This window comes from Globicephala melas, chromosome 3 (assembly GCF_963455315.2).
Source record: "Globicephala melas chromosome 3, mGloMel1.2, whole genome shotgun sequence".
NCBI lineage: Eukaryota > Metazoa > Chordata > Mammalia > Artiodactyla > Delphinidae > Globicephala > Globicephala melas.
In genome coordinates, this window is record NC_083316.1 from 160,152,148 (window position 1) to 160,172,852 (window position 20,705).

General features: G+C 56.2%; 1 protein-coding gene across 1 annotated transcript; it reads right to left on the reverse strand.

The window, feature by feature from the left end:
• Positions 1-69: 69 nt before the first annotated feature.
• On the reverse strand, positions 70-18,314 carry CERS1 (ceramide synthase 1). The gene is made up of 7 exons (XM_030880050.2): positions 18,019-18,314; positions 15,523-15,682; positions 10,953-11,133; positions 8,594-8,755; positions 7,967-8,114; positions 7,626-7,735; positions 70-210 (listed from the first exon to the last, which is right to left on the reverse strand). The coding sequence occupies exons 1-7, from the start codon at positions 18,265-18,267 to the stop codon at positions 168-170; spliced, it is 1,053 nt and encodes a 350-aa protein (XP_030735910.1). The 5' UTR covers positions 18,268-18,314; the 3' UTR covers positions 70-167.
• Positions 18,315-20,705: the final 2,391 nt, after the last annotated feature.

A 20,705-nucleotide genomic window follows, 5' to 3' on the forward strand; every position in this document is an offset into this window, starting at 1 on the left:
GGGCGGGGCAGGGGTCCCGGGAGTGGCCAGGGCGGGGTGGGTTGCGGCGGGGGCGGAGCCTGATAGGGCCAGGGTACAGGGGGCGAATGGGGCAGCCGCGTGGCTGGTCCCCGAGGGCGAGGTTGGGTGGGGCTGGGTCCTGGGCGGCGGGGCCGGGGTCGAGGGGTTCAGAAGCGCTTGTCCTTAACCAGTCCATTCCTCAGCGGCTTCCTGCGAGCCAGAACCGGCCCAGGTTAGCCTAGGGACCCCACGCCACCACGTAGCGCCTCCCACCACCGTCCCGCCCTCCTTGCCCTCCTTTTCCCAGCCCCGCCCCATTCTTCCTCCCAGCCCACAAGGCCAAAAGACCCTGCCATCTGCCTGCTGGGCAAGTGGTCCCTGCTCCTTCCTACAATTAAACCCTCCTCTCCCCTCCCCCCTGGGCCACCCGCGGCTGCTGGAGGGCAAAAGTCACCTACCAACCTCTGCCTGATTTAAGCCCATCGCCTGGACCTGGACCAGCGCTTTATCCTCCTCCTCTCCCAGGGAGGCAGAACTGGCCAGAGCCCCCGGCTATCCCACCGGGCAGGCTCCTCCCCAACTACAATGGCCCTACCAGGAAAGGCTTCCCAGCCCATGATTCTCCATCCACTGCCCTCTGTCTACACCTGCCACAGCCCCTTCTTTGCTTCCATGTCCTTAAAACAAGTTATGTAGTGTTTTAAAACGAATCAGTACTGTAAGATCCCAGAGAAAGACCCCTAACGTCTAAACAACGTTCATGGTTTGCATATTTCAAACTGTCTACAAAGATGTCTTCTCCTGCACCTCAATTTTCCAAAAATGTGCCACCGAGATCGCTCCCATGTGCACTGATGATCTCCTTAATTCCATCTTCCCTGCCTGTGTTAGTGGCAGGTCTCTGGGGTCCCGACTGGGAGGGGACCTGCACCCTGGGGATCTGCCCAGGCCCACCTTACTGGACTCAACAGGTCTACCCCTGCCCCTCACCGCTATTGCCATCACTTGCTCGGTGTTGTGTCCTGTTTAACTGGCCAGCCTGCTGATGCCAAGACAGCATCTCCCCGCAGTCTTACGGTCACGGCCATTGACCATTCCTATTCCCACGTATGAGAACTCTTCGTGCCTTTGCACATGGTCCATCAGTCTCTGCTAAAGTGAATTCTACAGTCTAGTTTATGTACAACTGTATTAAGTTTTCTGAGCCAGTAATATATTCTCACGGTCTAGACCTCAGAAAGCATAGAAAACTCACAGTTCAACCGAGCGGCTCCTAGGGATCTACCACCCTTTGACTTCTGTGTATCCTCAGATACTAGCATATGTGCATTACTGTACCCTGCAGCCCTTTGGTTTGTGGAGCACTCTAGCTCAGAGACCGTTCCATATGAGAACATAAAGACTTTCCTGGAGAAGATGGTCTCAGTCACTTTAGTTTGCTCTTCCCTGGGGCTGGAGCCACTGGATGCCCCTTCCTGGGAGCACACCTCCCGCCCTCGGCCCACTTCTCCGTGGGCTGCTGTTTTGTCTCGCTGCCACCGCGGGAGCCCTTTATCTGGGAGATCAGAGATAAGCCCCCCGTGGACCTCCCATCTGTCCTATATCTTCAGCTTTGCCTGTTGGTCTTTTAGACAGAGCAGAGGTGGGGTTCCCAGCTTCTTGAGTCTTCTCATAGTTCAGTTGCTGGACGGCACAGTCTCTCATTTCGACTCCTTGATTGCACAGCTTCCATTTCTGCATCAACATCTTTGATGCTTTGGGAGTTTGCACTGGGGGCTCATGCGAGATAAAGATGGTTACCAAGCAAGCGTCCCATCGACAGTTCTTCCTTCCCTCCCGGGATGCTTCTTTGCTAAAGTTTGATGGGCTCAGCTCTGTTCCCGCTGTTTTAATTCCTATACTTCTATAGAAGGTTTAATACCTCCAAGGATCCGTACCCCCGCCCTGTGCCTCTTTATCAGAGCTTTCCTGTGGTGATTCTGGTTTGTTTTTCTGCACAAGCTTCCAAGTGCCCCATCCCTCCTCAAAAACAGTGTATTTGCGGGGGAGGGGAGTACCCAACTAGGGCGAGACGGCCTCTCTGCAGAATCAGATTTACACTTTTTCGTCTCAGTGCACCACAGCGGGAAAGAGAAAATCAGGACGAGGGTGGAAGCTGCAGGGGGATGTGGGCAGGCAGAGACTCGGGTGGATTCTGGATGTTTCCTTGAGGATAAGGAGGAGAGGGAGAGACGGGGGGCTCCCTAGGGTTTTGCAAGGTTTTCACCCTGAGTTGCCATCAAGTGCGATGGACAAATGTTCACGAGAGGTAGTTTGCGGTGGGAATGGGGGTTGATTCTGGATATTTAGAAGGTGCTTGGAATGTCAAGCAGACACTGACACAGACAATGGCACTCAGAGGAGCACTGTGAGCTGGGAGAGGAACTTGGAAGTTGGGGTGGATTAAGTGAAAGGGCCCTGGGAGAGGGGGAGGCCAGATGCGGAGCAGGAAGGCACTAAAAAGTGAAGCGGGAGCCCACGTGCCGCAACTAAGGAGACTGCGAGCCGCAACTAAGACCCAGTGCAACCAAGTAAATAAATAAATACTAAAAAAAAAAAAAAAAAAAAAGAAAGTGAAGCAGGGAGCAGAGGCAGACTGGCGATTGCAAAAGGAGAGGTTGGGTTGGGTATGGGGTTTCTTTTGCGGGGGTGACAAAAATGTTCTAAAACCGCAGTGATGGTTTCACAACTCTGTGAATGGACTAAAAACATTGACTTCTACACGGCAAATGGGCAAATTGCATGGTGTGTGAATTCCATCTCAATAAAACTGTTCAAAAAAAGGCGGGGGGGAGTGACCACCAGATTTGTTTAGCATCAGTGGAGCGGACAGGAGTGGTCTCGGGGTGGTGGGGGTAAGACCCCAGAGGGAGCTGGGTTCGAGAAGGGAGGAGAAGGGGGTGCTGGTCTGTAAGCGGAGCGGAGAGAGGAGGTTTCTCTTCTTGATCAGAATGTCCCTGAGCAGGCAAAGGGGTGGACATCGGTGGCCCGGGACGGTGGCCTCAGAGGGAGACGGACCATCTACCAAAGCAGCCAGCCGGCACTAGAGGGTGGATGTCCTCATCCGGCTACCCCTGCTTTCCTGGGGACACGGAAGCCAAGTCATCGGGTGAGGGGACAATGGTGAGGACAGTTGGTGGCCGAGGAGAAGGAAGAGTCTCAGGAGATCAGGCACTGCCCAGGCATCGCTGAGGACCCCTGGCCCCCATTAGTGCTGCAGCGAGGACCAGATGTGCGGGTCATGGCTCTTCAGATACAGCGGGGGCAGCTGAGAGTGTCACGGAGGAGAAAGCCGGTGTACGGAGGGGTGGGGTAGCCTCAGGCAGGTCAGCAGACCCAGAGCGGGGTGAGGGCCCCCGATGGATGGCGGTCCCAGCAGCCCAAGAGAACGATGGGGGCTTCAGACCGAGGTCGTGACCAGGGTGCAGGGGCCACTGCAGGGGGCCGAAGACAGAGGTCCAGGAGGGGCCCCATGGAGGGGGTTCAGAAGAGAGAACCAGCAGGAGCAAAGAAGGCCTCAGTGCTGCTTTGCCACGTGATTTGTTCTCCACTCCGGGGTCCTTCAAAGTGGTTCTCAGTCATTGTTTTCAAATCTAACTGCATTTTCATCATACATGGTCTGCACGATCCTGGTTCTGAGCAACGGAGGTTGCCCCTGGTTTTTTTCAATTTTGAGAAGTGTTCCTGTGCTTAAAAAGAACATCTGTTCTTGCTTCGGAGCTGCCTGATGAGGAACATGGACTTTACCTCCTGTGGTCCCATCTCGCCACAGTTTAGGGCTGCATCATGCGGATCCTTTCACATCAAAAATTACACCTTTCTCCTCCTGTCTTTTTTTTTTTTTTTTTTTGCGGTACGCGGGCCTCTCACTGTTGTGGCCTCTCCCGTTGCGGAGCAACAGGCTCCGGACGCGCAGGCTCAGCAGCCATGGCTCACGGGCACAGCCGCTCTGCGGCATGTGGGATCTTCCTGGACCGGGGCATGAACCCGTGTCCCCTGCATCGGCAGGCGGACTCTCAACCACTGCGCCACCAGGGAAGCCCTCCTCCTGTCTTTTTACTTACAACTTTTATTTATCCTGGAGTTGAAGTCTTTTGACCAGGTCAGAGATGGATTTATTTAAAAGCCCAGTCGCGTAATTGTCATGATTATTCCATGTGTGTTTATTTGCATGCGCAATAGTTGAGATTCTACCCTCATTCTGCATTACTTACCCTGCTTTTTCTAGCTTTCCTTTCCTGCATTTACTTTGTTGTACCTGTTTTTGGTTCCATTCTCCCCTCTACACCCTAATAGTGTTAACATAAATACTCAATATAGCCCAAAGGTAATGCCCTACCCTCCTGCAAAATGCAAAGCCACCAATCCTCCTGCAAAATGCAAAGCCACCAAAGTTTCAATAATATTAAATATTTCAGCTCTAATTTTTTAAAATCTCTCAAATTAGGCGTTAAAAAAATTTTTACCCAGATATGTATCAATTTCTCTGCTGATCTATCTCTTGGGGTAGTTTTCTGAAATATTCTCCTAGAGAAGATCTGTGAATGGTAAGCCTTCTTAGTTTTTGTTCCTGCGGATATCCTTTTTTTTTTTTGGTGGGGATGCTGGGGACCAAACCCAGGATCTCATGCAAGCCAACAGGTTTCCTTTCTCTTGAGTAACTGTTTTTAAACTTGTGTATAAGAGTCCCGGTTTCTTGTTACTTCCTTTCAGCATTTGAGGTGATATCTGACTCCGGTCTTCCAGCTTCCCTCGTTGCTGTTAGTCTGTCACTGTTTCCTAGGTCATCTCTTCTTTTCTGTAGCTGTTTCACATTTCACTATGATGTGTCTGGGGCCCGGATGCCTTTGTATTCATCCTGCTTATGATTTATGTCTTGTCACTTTCTGGAAAAATTCTCAGCATTATGTCTTCTCATGTTGTCTCTCCCTGTCTATCTATCTCCTATTAGGACTCAGCCACATAATTCTTACTATTCTAGCTGTCATATTTTCCATTTGTTTAGGCTGCATCCTAGGTAATTTCTCCGCAGCTTTCAATTCACTGATTCTCTTTTCAGCTGTATCTAATCGTTGGAGACTTAACATCTATAATAGGTTGAATGGTGGTCCCTAAAAGGATATGTCCACATCCTAATCTCTAGAACTGTGACTGTGACTCTATTTGGAAAAAGAGTCTTTGTAGATGTAATTAAGTGAAGGAATTTGGGATGAGATCATAGTGGTCTAAATCCAATGACAAATGTCCTTATAAGAGCCAGAGAGACCATTTGAAGACAGGAAATGGAGATTGGAGTGATGCAGCCACAAGCCAAAAAACATCTGGAACCCCCAGAAACTGGAAGAGGCAAGGAAGACCTTCAGAGCAAGAGTGGCTCTGCTGACACCTTCATTTCAGACTTCTGGTCTCTAGAACTGTGAGAGAATAAACCTCTGTTGTTTTAAGCCCCCTAGTTTGTGGTACTTTGTTACGGCAGCCCTAGGAAAGAAATATATTTAACATCCAATGCTGTTTTTCATGGTCTCTCATGCCTTTTACATTTTTAATAAACTTTTCATTTTAGAATAATTTTAGATTTGCAGAGATAGCATAAAGAGCTCCACGGTGGCCACTGCCCAAGTCTCCCCGAACGTTAACACTTTATATCTCCACAGTGCATTTATCACAACTAAGAAACCAATGCTAGAATATTGCTATGAGCTAAACCATAGACTTTATTTGAATTTCACCAGTTTTTCCACAGATGTCCCTTTTCTGGTCCAGGATCCCACATTGCATTCAGTCAATCTGAGCTGACGGTTCCTCAGTCTCTTGTTTTCCATGACCTGACGATTTTCAGGTGTCCTGACCAGCTCTTTTGTGGCACATTCCACATTCTCATTGCTTTTTATCCCATCTTGTTTTATACCCAACTGTGCTAACTCTAGCCATCCTTAGGGACCAGGTTCTGCATGTGGTGCCCATGGGGCCAACCATGGCAGCATGTCCCCAGTCCCCTGTCATTTCTGTATGGAGTTTGTTCTTTGCCATCCTAGTGGGAATGCTGTCATTTGGGGCTGGAGGCGCCAGCCTCCCAACTCACATTCTGGCTGGACATTCTTGGGGGAGACAGAGCAGGGAGCAGGGTGGAGCTAGGTGGTCTGGCTTGCTCTTTGCCTTGGGCTCTGCGTTTACAAGGACATCTCTAGGAGTTCGCTGTTTTACAGCAGAAAGGTCTTTCAGTTTTAGATTTAGCCAAGCAGGTGCCTCCCCAACCTCACCCCTGGAGTTCTCTTTAATCACTGTTTCTTCTGGAAGCCTCTGAGGGTTGGTCAGACTCCTTGGTGAGACCTCACTGACCTCTACGCGCAATTCCCAACTCAGGTTCGCTGGACATCGACAATCCGACACCCTCAAAACTAGACTCCCAACCCCCTACCCCCACCGGTGCACATGGTCCTGCCCTGAGTCCCATCTCGGTAAATGGCAGCTCGAGCCAGAGGTCTTGGGTCATCTTTGAATTTTTTATTTCTATTTCACCTACATCCAAAGCAAGTCTGGTTAGTTCTACACCAGAGTTGGGATCTGACCACTGGGGTGACCTCACCTGCGGCCCAGCCCTCTTGTGTCCACAATCCCTGCTCACCTGCCTGACTCCCCTCTAACCTGGGCGCTGGCTTTTTGGCTGCTCTGGCAATTCCCCCAGTTCTTTGCTCCCCTTCTCATGTCTTTCAAGGAGATTTTTAAAAAATCTCTGCTTCTCTCATCCTCCTCCCTGCCCATTCTGACCCACACCTCACTGCACTCTGTGCCCACTGCTTCCCCGAAACCATCTTTCCCAGGTTGGTCACTGATGACCTCCCAGGGGTCAAATCAGAGGGTCTGCTGGGGAGCGCCCTGCGAGCCTTCAGCAGCCCCCATCTCAGTGCTGCTCAACCACCCCTCACATTGACTGTGAGGCGCTGCACACCTTGGACCCTGCTGGTCATCCCAACCTGCCTCCATTCACTCCTGGGGCCCCTCCAGGCCAGGGACTTTGGGCGCCATCTGGCTCACATCCCAGGGCTGGCAGTCCCGAGGCCCCTACCTCCAGGACGGTCGAAGAGGCCCCTTTGGCTCGTCATCCCTACAAATCCCACCCGGGCCCGAACCCCCGGCCCCATCTCCTGCTTGGCTGACCAGTGGTTGCCCCGCTGGACCAGAGGGTATTAGCCCGAACAGAGTCCGGGCTCCCTGGGCTGCCCATGGCACCCCCTCACCGCCCCCTTCCACTGCCACCTGCTTAGAGGTTGCCGTCAGGCCTGGAAAACAGCTGATCCTCAGCACTGGGCTTGGACCTCACGGCTCCCACCACCGAGACCCTAATTCTCACCCCTCACCTCTCCACCCCCACCTTCCTCGCTGTCTGTCCTGACAGCATCTAACTCTGTCGCTACATCGTCCATGCCTTTGTCGCAGTCTCTCTTTTGGATGCAGGCTCCGGGGGGGGGCAGCGTCGGCATCAGCCTCATCCGCTGCCGTGTCTCCGGGGCCTACCCACAGAGTGCGCTCGATCAGACGGACGTGGTTAAGGAATGAACTAGGGCTGGGGGCCCCTCCACACTCACTCAGCTTTGCTGGGCTTCGGGCTCAGGGCCTCTGCTGTGTCATATTCCCGCACGTCCTTCAGCTCGCGCACCTGGCCCGTCAGCACCTTGGCAGCAAAAGCCACGATGTACTGTGGGAGGGGAAGGCACAGGTGAGAAGAGAGCCCCGTCCCCGACCTCGCTGCCCTCCTGATGGCTGGGTGCTCCTGCCACCGGCCCTTTGCACGTTGCCTAACATGCTCCTCCTCCCTGGGAGTGCGTGAGAAGGGCGTGCACCTGGAGCGCTCCTTGGGGACGGGGACCGGGACAGGACTGGCATCTGAGAAGAAAGGGGTGGCGAGGAGCTGTGAGCGCCAACTCACCAGGAACCAATAGAGGTTCATGAGTGTGAGCAACAGCAGGAGTGCGTTGAAGAAGAAGTAGAAGGGGATGTCAGGCACCGACCGCAGGCTGCAGTAGCTCGTGGCATACAGGACCTTGAGCGGGAACCAGTAGAGGCGGAACCAGAACCTGCAGAAGGGAGGGGCGCGTCGAGGAGGCTGTGGGGGCGAGGGGGAGGGGGAGGGGAGCCCCCTCCCCTTCCCCCCAGTCCCTGTCCTGTCCCGTCTGGACTCATCCATCTGCCCCTGCACATCCTCACCCATCCATGTCTCCTTACCCCACCCTTGTTCATTCCTGCCCAGCTGTCTCCATTCTTGTGCTGTCCTTTCCTGCCCAGCTTGCTTATTCCCAACTCGTGCCCTCTGCTGTCCCACCAGACCCCGCCCACATCACCCTGGCCCTGTCTGGCCCCTCCCACCTCACCAAGCCCCCACCCACCTCACCAGGACCCACCTCTTCCCTGCCCACCCGCCTCTCTAGGACCCACTTCCTTCCTGCTTGGCTCCACCCACTTTCATAAGCCCCACTTCCTTCCCGGCCTGGCCCCGCCTACCTCCACCAGGTCCCCTCCCCTTCCACTAGGCCCGCCTCCTCCCCTGCCGGCTCACCAGCTGAGGCTGAAGCTGAGGCAGCCCAGGTCTGCAGCCAGGGCGTGAAGCCGGTGGTGGGATCCTCCGCGGGACTTGAAGTAGACATTGAGCTTGGTGAACTCCAGCTGTACGTCACTGATGTCATGCAGGAAGAGCACAAGGATGCCCACCTTGTGGTACCTGAGGAGGAAATCGGGAGAGGAGAGAGGGCTGGTTACCCTGGGACCCCTACCCGCACCGAGGCTCCCAAGCACAGGCCCCCTTGGCCACCCCTCCAGGCTTCCCGTGGGTCTGTTCAGAGCTGTCCTCCCTGGCCCATCTGCCCTGCCCATCCCCCCTTCACAGGGCTAGGTCAGCAGTAACACCCAGGCTGCACCCGTCCTGTGGCAGCCACACCCCAGGCTCAGGAACCTCCCTGGAAGTGCCCTCTCTGATCCTTCCTCATCTCTGTGACCTCTGACCCTCAATGACCCCTGACCCTCACAGGCCTGGGTCATTCTGTGTCCAGATACCCCACACTTTCAACATGACTGCCTCACTGATGCTCCCAGGTTTGTACATTTAACCTGAACACTGCTGCAAACTGCAGACTTGCCTGGGAAAGGCCGCACCCCCACCAGGATCTGACGAAGGCTGGAGCCCCGTCCCTATCCAGCCTTCCGCCTCACAGCTGCGTGGTGCCTGAGTTCAGCCTGGATGTGGCTGTGCACCTCTGTCACCGTCTTCATGCCCACTCTGCCCTCCTGACAGCCACAGGCTGTTCTCATCCCCTAACATCCCTGGTGTTCCCAGAGCCTTCCTTCACCAACTTTCAGTCTCGGCTCACCGGTCACCCCTGACCACCCCACCTCACCTCACCACCTCTGCAGTCCTTATCTTCCGACTTGAATTTTCCATAGTGATCACCTTCAAACAAACTGTTAGTTCTTTTCTTTCATGGTTTTTTTTTTGTGGGGGGGTTGTTATCTGATTCTACCCTCTAGAGCAGGGCTGTCTAATAAATTTTCAAGAATGATAGGAATGTTCTAAATCTGCATTGTCCAATACAGGAGTCACCAGCCACATACTGGGCTGAGGTACAGAATGTGTGATTTTATTTAAGTTTAATTAAAGTTGACATGACCACCTGTGGCCAGCAGCTACTGTGCTGGAGGGCACAGCTAGTCCAACAAGAATAGAATTTGAGGGGCTTCCCTGGTGGAGCAGTGCAGGGAACACAGTTCAATCCCTGGTCCGGGAAGATCCCACATGCCGCAGAGCAACTAAGCCCGTGCGCCACAACTACTGAGCCCACATGCTGCAACTACTGAAGCCCACGCACCTAGAGCCCATGCTCTGCAGCAAGAGAAGCCACCGCAATGAGAAGCCCGCACACTGCAATGAAGAGTAGCCCCCACTAGCCACAATTAGAGAAAGCCCACGCGCAGCAACGAAGACCCAACACAGCCAAAATAAATAAATAAAATAAATAAAAATAAATTTTTAAAAAATGAATAGAATATGAGCTGTATATGTCGTTTTAAATTTTCTTTTTTTTAAATTTTTTTTTGAGTTTCCATGTTCAATTTTTATTTTTTTAATATCTTTATTGGAGTATAATTGCTTTACAATGTTGTGTTAGTTTCTGCTGTACAGCAAAGTGATTCAGTTATACATATATATATACTCTTTTTCATATTCTTTTCCATTATGGTTTATCATAGGATATTGAATATAGTTCCCTGTGCTATACAGTAGGACCCTGTTGTTTATCCATCCTATATATAATAGTTTGCATCTGCTAATCCCAATTTCGTTTTAAATTTTCTATCAGCAGCGTTTAAAAAAAAAAGTAAATAGGAAGAAGTAAAATTAATTTTAATAATATATTCCAATTGACTCAGTATATCCGAAATGTCGTCATTCAACATGTAAATGACATAACAAAGGGACTGAAAGATATTTTCACTCTCCTTTACCCTTGGAATCAGGGTGGCTTTTACACATACAGCATGCTGTGGTTTGCACAGGCTCTGCCTTGAAGCACTATGACCACGTGTGGTGGCCACAGTGGGCTCTGGAACATAACGTTTTGTCTACTGTGCTCACGGCTGTGCCCCCAGCAGCACCTGCCACATGGCAGGTGTTCAGTAAACACTTGCTTTGTGACCCAGCCAAGGTTGCCATCCAGGAGGAGCTGGGGGGGGACAGATGGGGTGGGGGCAGGTGGTGCCTCTCTGCACCTGTTTTGCCCCATCACGTCAGAATCTCTCTTCAGAAACCTCTCCCACGGACACCCCCATACCCCCCCACCCAGGCATCAGCCTCTGCCCTGTGCCAGCCTCTTGCCACTGCTCACGCCAGTGCCCTCCACCCTCCTGTCCCCTCCTGGACTCACCGGAAGGCATAGGACGAGATAATGAGGACCAAGGTGACCACATGGTGGATGAGCATGACCACTGAGTCCTTGCGCCAGGCATCCAGGTACAGCGTGGCGTAGATGGAATGGCCGTAGAAGCTTCCCTGTAGTAGGTAGGCAACCGCGATGTCCCGTGGTACCGCCATACCCGTCTTCCAGTCTGGGGAGGGCCAGACCGTGCCGTCAGGGACCTGCAGGGCCTCCGGGACCCGCAGGCGACCCCGAGCACTCCCTCAAGCCGCGCATGGGTCCTCTGCATGCTGGGCGTGCCACGCATCTCTGCAGCTGTTCTGGTCGCTGGTTTTCTGTTACCCATTCTCCACCCATCATTGTTTATGAATAGGCATTACTTTTTAGAACAGTTATAGATCTACAGAAAAAGGTGCTCCTGCCCTGAAATTGGTCCTTTGCAGAATTTCCAACTGTGCCCCAGGCCCCCTTCCCCGTCTTCTCTTACCAGGCTCGCTCAAGACACCCGGTCCTGGGTGCCGCCCTCCCAGCAAATCCCCAAACCGATGGAGGCTGCCACCTGCCTTGCTGTGCCGGCCAAGCAGCTGAGGCAGAAATCACACACTTTCCAACGCCCATGAGTGCGGGCTCTCCCGCAGAGCGGGCCCGGCTCCACCTCCCCTCCTGCAGCCACCTCCTGCCCCCTGCCCCTGCACATGCGCCCACCCGTACTCAGGCCTCGTGCCTTTCCAGGGGACATCGCTCCCCCCACCATCTCCGCCTCCCCTCCTCAGTCCATCACCGAGGACTCGCCCGAATCGACCTAGAACTCCAGACTGTGCCCTGCTGTCTGCGGCTCCTTCTTTGTCCATCCCCTGTAACGGCCTCCCTGGGCTCCATCCCCGGTCTCCTGTCCCTCCCCCTCCAAGCCTCAGTGATCTGGAGCTAGACCCTCAAGTCCCCCTGGAGGCCAGCTATCCCTTAGACGCCTCCTATGCTGCCACCTCAGTGACAGCCCTTCGTCTGTACCCTGGTCCTGCCTGCAACGGAGATCCACCTGGACCTCTATCTGGGGGTCCCTCTTCGGTCCCCACCTCCACTCACTTGCCCTGCCCCCACTGCCCCCACCCTGGTCCAGGTACCGTCATCTCCTCCCAGCGCTGCCCCAGCTTCTCCCGGCCTCCAGAGCCTATTCCCGACTGTCCATTCTCCCCACAGCAGCCTCGATGGCTGTGAATACACAGACCCCATGATCTGGCAAGTCCACTCTTGGCCTGTGCCCAAGGAAACTGAAAACAGGGACTCAAGAGACCCCCGTATACTCATGTCCACAGCAGCACTAGTCACAATCATCAAAAGGGGAACAGCCCAAATGTCCATCAGCAGGTGACTGGGTACACAAAATGTGGTAAACCCACGTTTCGTGTAGCCACATCATGTGGAATATTATGCAGCCCTAAAAAGGAAAGAAGCCTTGACACACACTACAATGTGAATAAACCTCAAAAACATTATGCTGAGTGAAAGAAGCCAGACGCAAACGGGCACATGCAATCACATACCAATGATTCCATGTATATGAAATGTCTATAGAACAGGCAAATCCATAGAGACAGAAAGCGGACTAATGGTTGCCAGGGGCTGGGAGAGGGGGGATGGCAAGCTGCTAACGGGGACGGGTCTCCTTTTCGGGATGATGGAAATGTGCCGGAACTAGATAGACACTGTGAACGTGCTAAATGCCACTGAACTGCTCACTTTAAAATGGTGAAGTTTTAAAAGTTGTGGTAAAGATATATATAACATAAAATGTACCACCTTAACCATTTTTAAGTTTAGTAGCACTAGGTATATTCACACTGTTGTGCAACCAATCTCTAAAAGTTTTTCCATGTTGTAAAACTGAAACTCTGTCCCCATTAGACACTCCCTCTCTGTTCCCCCTTCCCCAGCCCCTGACACCCACCATCCTACTTTCTGTCTCTATGGATTTGACGACCCTAGGTGCCTCACATAAGTAGAATCACACAATATTTGTGTTTCTGTGACTGGCTAAAATGGTTAATTCTGGGAATTCCTTGGCGGTCCAGTGGCTAGGACTCCGTGCTTCCATTGCAGGGGGCATGGGTCCAATCCCTGGTCGGGGAACTGAGATCAAGCGAGCGGCACAGTGCGGCCAAAAATAAATAAATAAAATAGAATGGTTAATTCTATGTTATGTAAAGTTTACCTAATTAAAAAAAATGAAAGACACCTGACAGATCACTCATCCCCCACTTGAACACGTCCAGGGCTCCCCAATTGGGCTCAGTAGCAAAACTCACACTCCTGGCTGGGTCTCCCCCCACGTTCCGTGCACAGCCTTGTGGCAGTGCTGCAGTCAGCAGAGGGGGGCCTCCCCACACCTGCCAAGTGTCTCTGTCCCTCTTGAGAAGGAAGGGACGCGGAGGCACCCTCTGTGGAAACGGGACACCCTCTTTTCCACCTATCACACTGGCGAGACTGCTACAGTGGAGAGCACCCCCTCTCCAGCTTTGGGCCCCAGATCTGGGGCAGAGGGAAGAGGGCAGCAGATAATTCCCCATCTGGGCTGCGTCTGCACCTCCCTGCACGTTGTGGGGTGAGGTGGGCCGGGCTCTGTCTGTGGACCTCCAACCTCCTCTCCACACACACCCCGCCTGCTGCTCTGGCCTCTCCATGTCACTCCTGCCTCATCCCCCTCCCCGATCTCCAGGATCAGCCACCTGGGCATCCCACACCCAGCTCCTGGTCTCCCCCAAACCTGCCCCACCCTCAGCCCCCTAGACCCTGGGGCCAGCCCCATCCTCCTTCTCTCTCACACCCACCTATGGTTTGGCAGTGAATCCTATCAATTCTGCTTTCAAAACATTTCTTTTTTTTTTTTTTTGCGGTACGCAGGCCTCTCACTGTTGTGGCCTCTCCCGTTGCGGAGCACAGGCTCCGGATGTGCAGGCCCAGCAGCCATGGCTCACAGGCCCAGCCGCTCCGCGGCATGTGGGATCCTCCCGGACCGGGGCACGAACCCGTGTCCCCTGCATCGGCAGGTGGACTCTCAACCACTGCGCCACCAGGGAAGCCCCAAAACATTTCTTAAATCAGCCACTTCTCTCCCCACCACAACCCTGTCCTGGGCAGAGCACACCGGCTCCTGCCCTCAGCCCCACCCTTAGGTCGTCCTGTCAACGTCCCCCCTCTGCTCGTGGCCCTATGGTAAAGACCCCCACTGCTCCCACCCCACCTGATTGGGCTCCTTGCTGCTTCTGATCAGCCAGTAGCGTGTCTGTCCGACAGTGGCCTTTGCATTTCCCATCTGCCCCAGGTTCCTCCCAGTCCCCACTCAAAAGTCACCTTTGGTGGGACCATCCCCATCCCTGTAGAAAATGCCCTCCTCCCCACCTCCTAGACATCCCACATCCCATGCTCCTCTGCTCACTCAAGTTTCCTCATCTGCACTTATCACCGTTAACAGATTTCCTGTTTCACTTTAACAGATCTGTCACCCCAAAACACAGGGGTGGGGGGCTTTCTCTGACCTACTCACAGTTGTGTCAGCACAGCACCTGGTACACAGTAGGTACTCAGTAAGCGTGCCTGCAGAGAAGCAGCTAACTTGCAAGTGTGCTATCACAGCATAATTTATAAGCAGGAACCAGAGGCAACTCCATGCTCGAAACTTCAATTACAGAGAGAGAGTTCAATTACAGTTCATTCTCATAAAGGAAAATTGAATGACAGCTCAAACCTCCCCTCTAGGGATTTATGACACGGGAAATGTGCGTGTGTTACACGGGAAAAGTGGCCATGTGGGCAGCATGGTCACAAGACAGACAGGTGCAGCGCAGGGGTTCCATGCCCAGCTCCCTGGTGCCACCAGGAGCCCTCCCAGGATGTTTATATCACACGGCAGGAAACACGTCCATGTGTGTCCCTGATACACGGTCTGGGTGGTCAGCACAAGAGTAGAGAAGCCTGACCCCTCGTCGCAGACTGAGTTTTCTACATCGGCCTGCCGGTTGGTAACAGAGGACACTGCAGTCAAATTCCTGCCCATCCCACCCAGAGCTCAGGCCTTGATGACACCCACGTCGAATCCAATCAATGGATGCAGCCACTTCTCACCACCTTTATCTCCTTGCCAAGCTGGTCCAAGCCACACTGGTCCCTTGCCTAACCCCTGGGCCCAGCTCCCCTCCTTACCCAAGATTCATCTGTCTCCACGTGGCAGCCAGAAGAAGGTTTTTTATAATCCACAAACCCATCCCATTTAGGACGAAACTCAAGCTCCTGCCATCCTCCTCCCGTCCCCATATTATCAAGCTCATGCAAGCCCCAGGGCCTTTGCACGTGTTGGACTGCTTGCCTGGGCCCACACAAGGGGTCCCCTCCTCTAGGATGTTTCCCTGAGTCCTGACAGGGACAGGTGCCCCCTTTTCTGGCCCCAGGGCCCCTTCATCGCCCTTGTCTCAGAGCAGACATCCAGCATGGGATGTCTGATGAGTGTCCAGCTCCCCCATGTACCCTTCTCTGAGTTCAGAACAGGGCCCTCCCCCAACCTGCCCCAGCCCTGCAGGTCCCCTACCATAGAAGACGGAGGGTGGGTCGTGAAAGAAGGGGTAGTCAGTGCCGAAGAGCAGGTAGGTGCTGTAGCTCCAGGCGCCCAGGTAGAAGAGAAACTTCCAGGCGCTCTCAGGCATCTTGGCGGCATCTCTAGGCTGGAGGCGGCACCGCTTGGCTAGGGGCTACGGGTGAGAAGGCGGGCAGCCATCAGCACTGGTAGCCAAGGGCCGCTCCTCCAGGGTAGGGAAACCAAGGCCCAGGGACTCCCCAGGCCAGGCAGTGCCGGGCCCGGTACCCACAGCCTCCTGGAAAGTAACCAGAGCCCACGTGTACCTGCCAAGGGCTAAACTTAGTGCCCAGCTGTCCAGCCGCAGCCGCAAGGGGAGGGGAGTGATGGGGGAGACCTGGGCGGAAACATGAGGGGAGGCTGTGAGGGGAGGAGGGGGACACGTGGGTGTAAAGCAAGGGAGACCAGTGGGCTCAGTCCAGGGGACTGGGGGGCTTGGGGGGTCTCAGGGGGAGCTAGAGGTATGACAGAGAGGAAGAAGGATTAAAGAGAAGACTTGGAAGGGGCAATGGGAGTGAACTGGAGGGGAATATGGGGGCATCTGGGGGAACATGGGGGGCTGGAACCCTAGCAGTCCCCATGTGGGAGGAACTTGACGGGAGGGGGTGCCTCAGAGGAGGAATTGGGGAGACCAGAGAGGAACGGGGGCTGGGGAAGATGGGGTGGGTAGGTGGGGGAGGACATGGGAACTCAGGGGAGAAAAGGAAGAGAGGATGGGGCAGAGGAAGAAAGAGGGTCAAGGAAAGGACACCGCAGATGGGGGGACCTGAGGGGACAGCAGGGAGGGGACAAGAGAAGTGGGAGCATGCAACGGTGAGGCATGGAGGAATTTCAGGGACCCAGCGCCCCTGGAGTCCTGGGGGCAGAGCCTCAATCTCTCTGGGGGCGGGGCTCCAAAGCTGCCGGCCAAGCCCCGCCCCCCTCCCCTAGGCGAGGCTGAGGGGGCCGGAGCACCAACAGTCGCCATGGAGACAGCCAGAGCCAGCTCCGGTAACCCCTGGCAACCACACGACTGCCAAGAAGATGAGCTTTGGAGAACGAGGCAGCCCCTCCGCCCGTTTCTTGGGAAGGGCGAGCCACGAACTGGAGTGAGTGCCCGACGTCCAGGGATTCTAAAAGTGAGGGGCCCGTGACCTTGCTGTCCCCCACCCAGCTCCCTCAGGAACGTGGGGAGGAAGCCTGCTCCACCCTGGTAGTCCCAGAGCAACCATATCCCCCTCCTGGGCTCTGGCCCTCGTCCTCCTGGACCTCCCACTGCCCAGCTGGAAACTGGGAAGGTGGGGGAAGCAACAAAGCAAGATTGGGACCAGGGCTCACCTACGGAGGGGCCATAGTCATGCCTGCCTCCCCCTCCCTGGAGCAGCGTGGTGGCTGCGGTCTCTAACCCCCATGTGGGTCATATGGGGGTGGGAGTGGGGACAATGGCAGCCAGACAACACCCCATCCCTGACTTAACAAGGGCCAGCCTCTGCCCAGCCAGCAGAGAAAGGCCCCTTTGTTGGCTCCAGGCACTCTGTCCCTGCACCCCCTGCCACCTCCAGTCAGACGGGCGGAGTGACCCCAGCTGGTCCTCAGGGAAGTCACAGCCAAGCTTGGAGCCCAAACGCCTTCCAACAAGCTCCCATAGCAGCGACCCCTCCCCAAGGATGGGAGGGAGGCCAGGCGCCAATGTCACCCCACAGTCACTCTCCAGCTGGGGAGGTGGCCTTCCCAGGCTCGCCGGAAACTGAGCAATTCGGTGGCGACCCCTTGGAGCCCGCATAGTCCAGCTTCGCAGACCCAGGCCGTGCCACCTCCCCCCAAAGGCTGCGAACACGGCGTGGCCAGGGAGCCCAGGCCTTTGCATCCCTTGATCGGAGGGTGGCGCTGACTCCAGACAGACGAGCGGCAGCGACTGGGCAGCTCCTGCCTCTTCCCGGTCGCAGCGGACGAGCCAGTCCCGCCGCCGCACCGACCCCGGACACCGATCCGGTTCCGAGCGCGCCCCAAGTGACCCGGAGGCGCAAGGCACACGCAGCCCCTGTGCGCCGAGCCTTCCCTGCCCGTGTCCTCCGCTCTTCTATACCCAGCTCCGCTAGGTCCGAAAGAGTGCGCAGCAGACAAGGCCCTCCCACCGCCCGGGGCCCCCTTGTCCCGCACTGACCGGACCTGTTCCCCCCACATCTTGAGCATCCTACCCTTGTCAGGGTCCCCACGTTCCAGGCTTCCCCCAGCCCGGCCACACCCCCACATCCACTCGCAACCCCACCCCGCCCTGGCCCAGAGGGGCACGCGGCGGCCGAAGATTCCGCGTCCCGAGCTCCTCCAGCCTGAGGCTCGCCACGTTCCAGTCACCCTGGTCCGCGGAGACATAAAGGGGCGCGCGGCAGCCCTGGGTCCCCGCCCCGGACTCCCTAACATCCCGGCCCCCCAGCCCGGGACCCCCACGTCCCAACCCCCAGCAGCACTTACCCGAAAGAGGCGCGAAGTGGCCGCCGAGCGCAGCGCGGTCCAGCCGAGTGCGCAGAGCGCCAGCAGCAGCAGCTCAGGAGGCGCCAGGTGCGCGTGCTCGGCCAGGCCGCGGCGCGCCAGCCCCCAGCCGCAGTCCGCGCAGCCCCGCGCAGCCGCCAGCGCACTGCCCCAGCCGCGCTGCACCAGCTGCGCGTAGCTAGGCATGGGCTCAGGCCCCGCCGGACCCGCCGCGGTCCCCGCCGCCGCCATGCCGCCCGCTCCCGGTCGTCCCGGCAGTCTGCGCCCGCCCACGGTGGCCGCCGGAGCCGCGCGCCCCGCGTCACGCGCCGCAGTTGGGCCGGGGGCGCGCTGGCCGTAGCCCGTGGGACGGAGGGGCGGGGCCAGTGCTAGCTCCGCCCCGCAGGGACGCGGGGCCGGGGCGCGCAGGAGCTGGGTCCCCCGGAGGCAGCAGCGGCGACCTCGGGCGTACAAGTCCTGGCGTTGTCGCGCCGCGTCCTGGAGGCGGGCCAGCGATCTGGCTCATTTTCCAGTGGAGGAAACCCAGGCGCGGGGGAGGGGGGAGGGGGGCGACCGGGGGCTGGAGGGGGTGTCTGCCTGGCGCCCGCCTGACCTGAACCCGAGTAGGGCCGCAGCGGCCCCGTGTCCCCATCCCTCGTCCTCGCTTGGATGCCCTTGCCCATCCTGGGCTCCTTCACCCCACCAGGCTGTGTCCGCAACACGGGGCAAGGTGAGCACCAGTAAGCCGTGCCCAGGACCAGCGATTCTCTCTTTCCCAGGCCCTCCAGCATGCTTCTCTTGCCCTGTCCCACACTCAGGCCTCACCATCCCCCCGCTTGAGGGCCACCTGCTGCTCTCTGTGACCCTGAGGACCTGGCAGGCCTCCCTGAACCGGGTTAACACAGGCCTTCAGGGAGGCCAAGGGAGTGAGTGCCCATGTGGGGGAACTCAGGCTGGATCAAGACCATCACTTCATTGGGACCACCCCCCATGATCTTCCACTGTACACCGACCACGACCTGTGTCCAAAGCCCCCAATGGCCATCACCAAAGGCACCGGTCACCTCTTGGGGACATCGTTTCGCCTGCCACTGGTAGCCCTCATCCCAGCCCCAGGACTCCCGCATGCCTGTGCCCGCCCTTCTCCCCATCTAGGAGTCCTCCCACAGCCTTCCGAGGTGGGGGGAATCAGTGTGTGCCCTGCAGGAGCCAGGCTGGGTTCCATATGGCCACCAGCCTGACCTGACCTTCAGGTGCACAGGTGAAAACAGAGAGGGGGGGTCAAAGGGGCCCTCATCCCTCCTCCTTTCCCTCACCCTCTGTCCTGCAGCAATCCAATTCTCCCCACCTTCAAATGTTCCCAGAATCCAGCCACTTCTCTGCACCTGTACAGCCTTATGCGACCCTCGGCCACCCTTGTGCCTCCTTCCTAGTGTCTCGGCCTCCTCCTTACCCCGCTCAGAGGCCAGAGGAAACCTACCTGTCCCTCCTCTGCTCACAGCCCTCCATAGCTCCCATCACACAGAGTAAAAGCCCATCTCCTCACTGTGACCCACAACCTATCCTCACGCCCTTCTCTCTCCATCTTTCTCCTTCCGTTCCAGCCACACTGGCCTCATATCTGGAGGTGGCTCTCCAACACCCCAGAGTCCTGCCTCAGGGTCTTTCACCGGCTGTTCCCTCTGCCTAGAATGCTGTTCCCCCAGGTACTGGCAGGGCTCCTCCTTCACCAACTTCAGGCTTTACCTACAAATGTCACCTGCTTGTTGCACCTCCCTCATCCCCCCATCAGTCTTCTCCTTGGCACTTGTCACCATCTGTCCTGCTGTACCTCTTACTCATTATTTTTGAATGTGCACTCCATGTGGGCAGGGGTTCATCTGTCCCGTTAACTAATGCCACAGCCAGCGTGGCAAGCAGACGGGGGCTAAGGGGTCCCGGGCTGCTGGACATGCCCTCATAGGTCCAGTCGGGCCTGTGGGGCAGCCCTGTACCATCCCAACCACCCACCTCTGCCCTCCCGCCCAGGCACTATCTGGTCACTATGGCACCCATCAGTAATGGGTGCCACCAGCCCCAGCCCAGCCTCGAGTTTCATTTTGGCAGGGCCCACATAGGAGGCTGCCAATGTGTGGGTACAGAGCGGAAACAGAAAGTGGCTCCTGGTGCTGGCAGCTGAGAAACAGCTCCCAGGCACCAGGGGCTCAGTGAGGGGCTGCCGAGGTCCCAAGGATGGCACCCATACCCTGCCCCACCTGAAAGGGCAGGCCTCTTCCCCAGGGAGCTCATCTCAGCCCTCACTCCCCCCACACACCACTGCCCCTGACTGATGCCCCTGCCCTGGGGCATCCGCGCCAGGCAGGGAGGGGCTGGGGGTGGGTCCTGATGCTGGGGGTCCCTTGCTGTCTGTCTTGTCTTGGCAATCAAGCACAGGGTTTCCCAAGGCCACCTCCGAAGCCAGGCTCTCGGAGCCCAAGTATCTTTCTTTCCCCACCCAGACACTGGCCCAGAGACAGAGCCCTGTCCAGCTCACTGAGTCCAGTGTGGCCTTAGGGTCTTTGCATAGGCTGTTCCTACTGCCCAGGATGCTCGTCACCCCAGAACCTGTCCTGGCAGATCCTTCTTCTTGTTTTGGTGGACACAGCTCAATGGTGACCTCATCCCAGAGGCCTCTGCCATTCCCCTCCCTC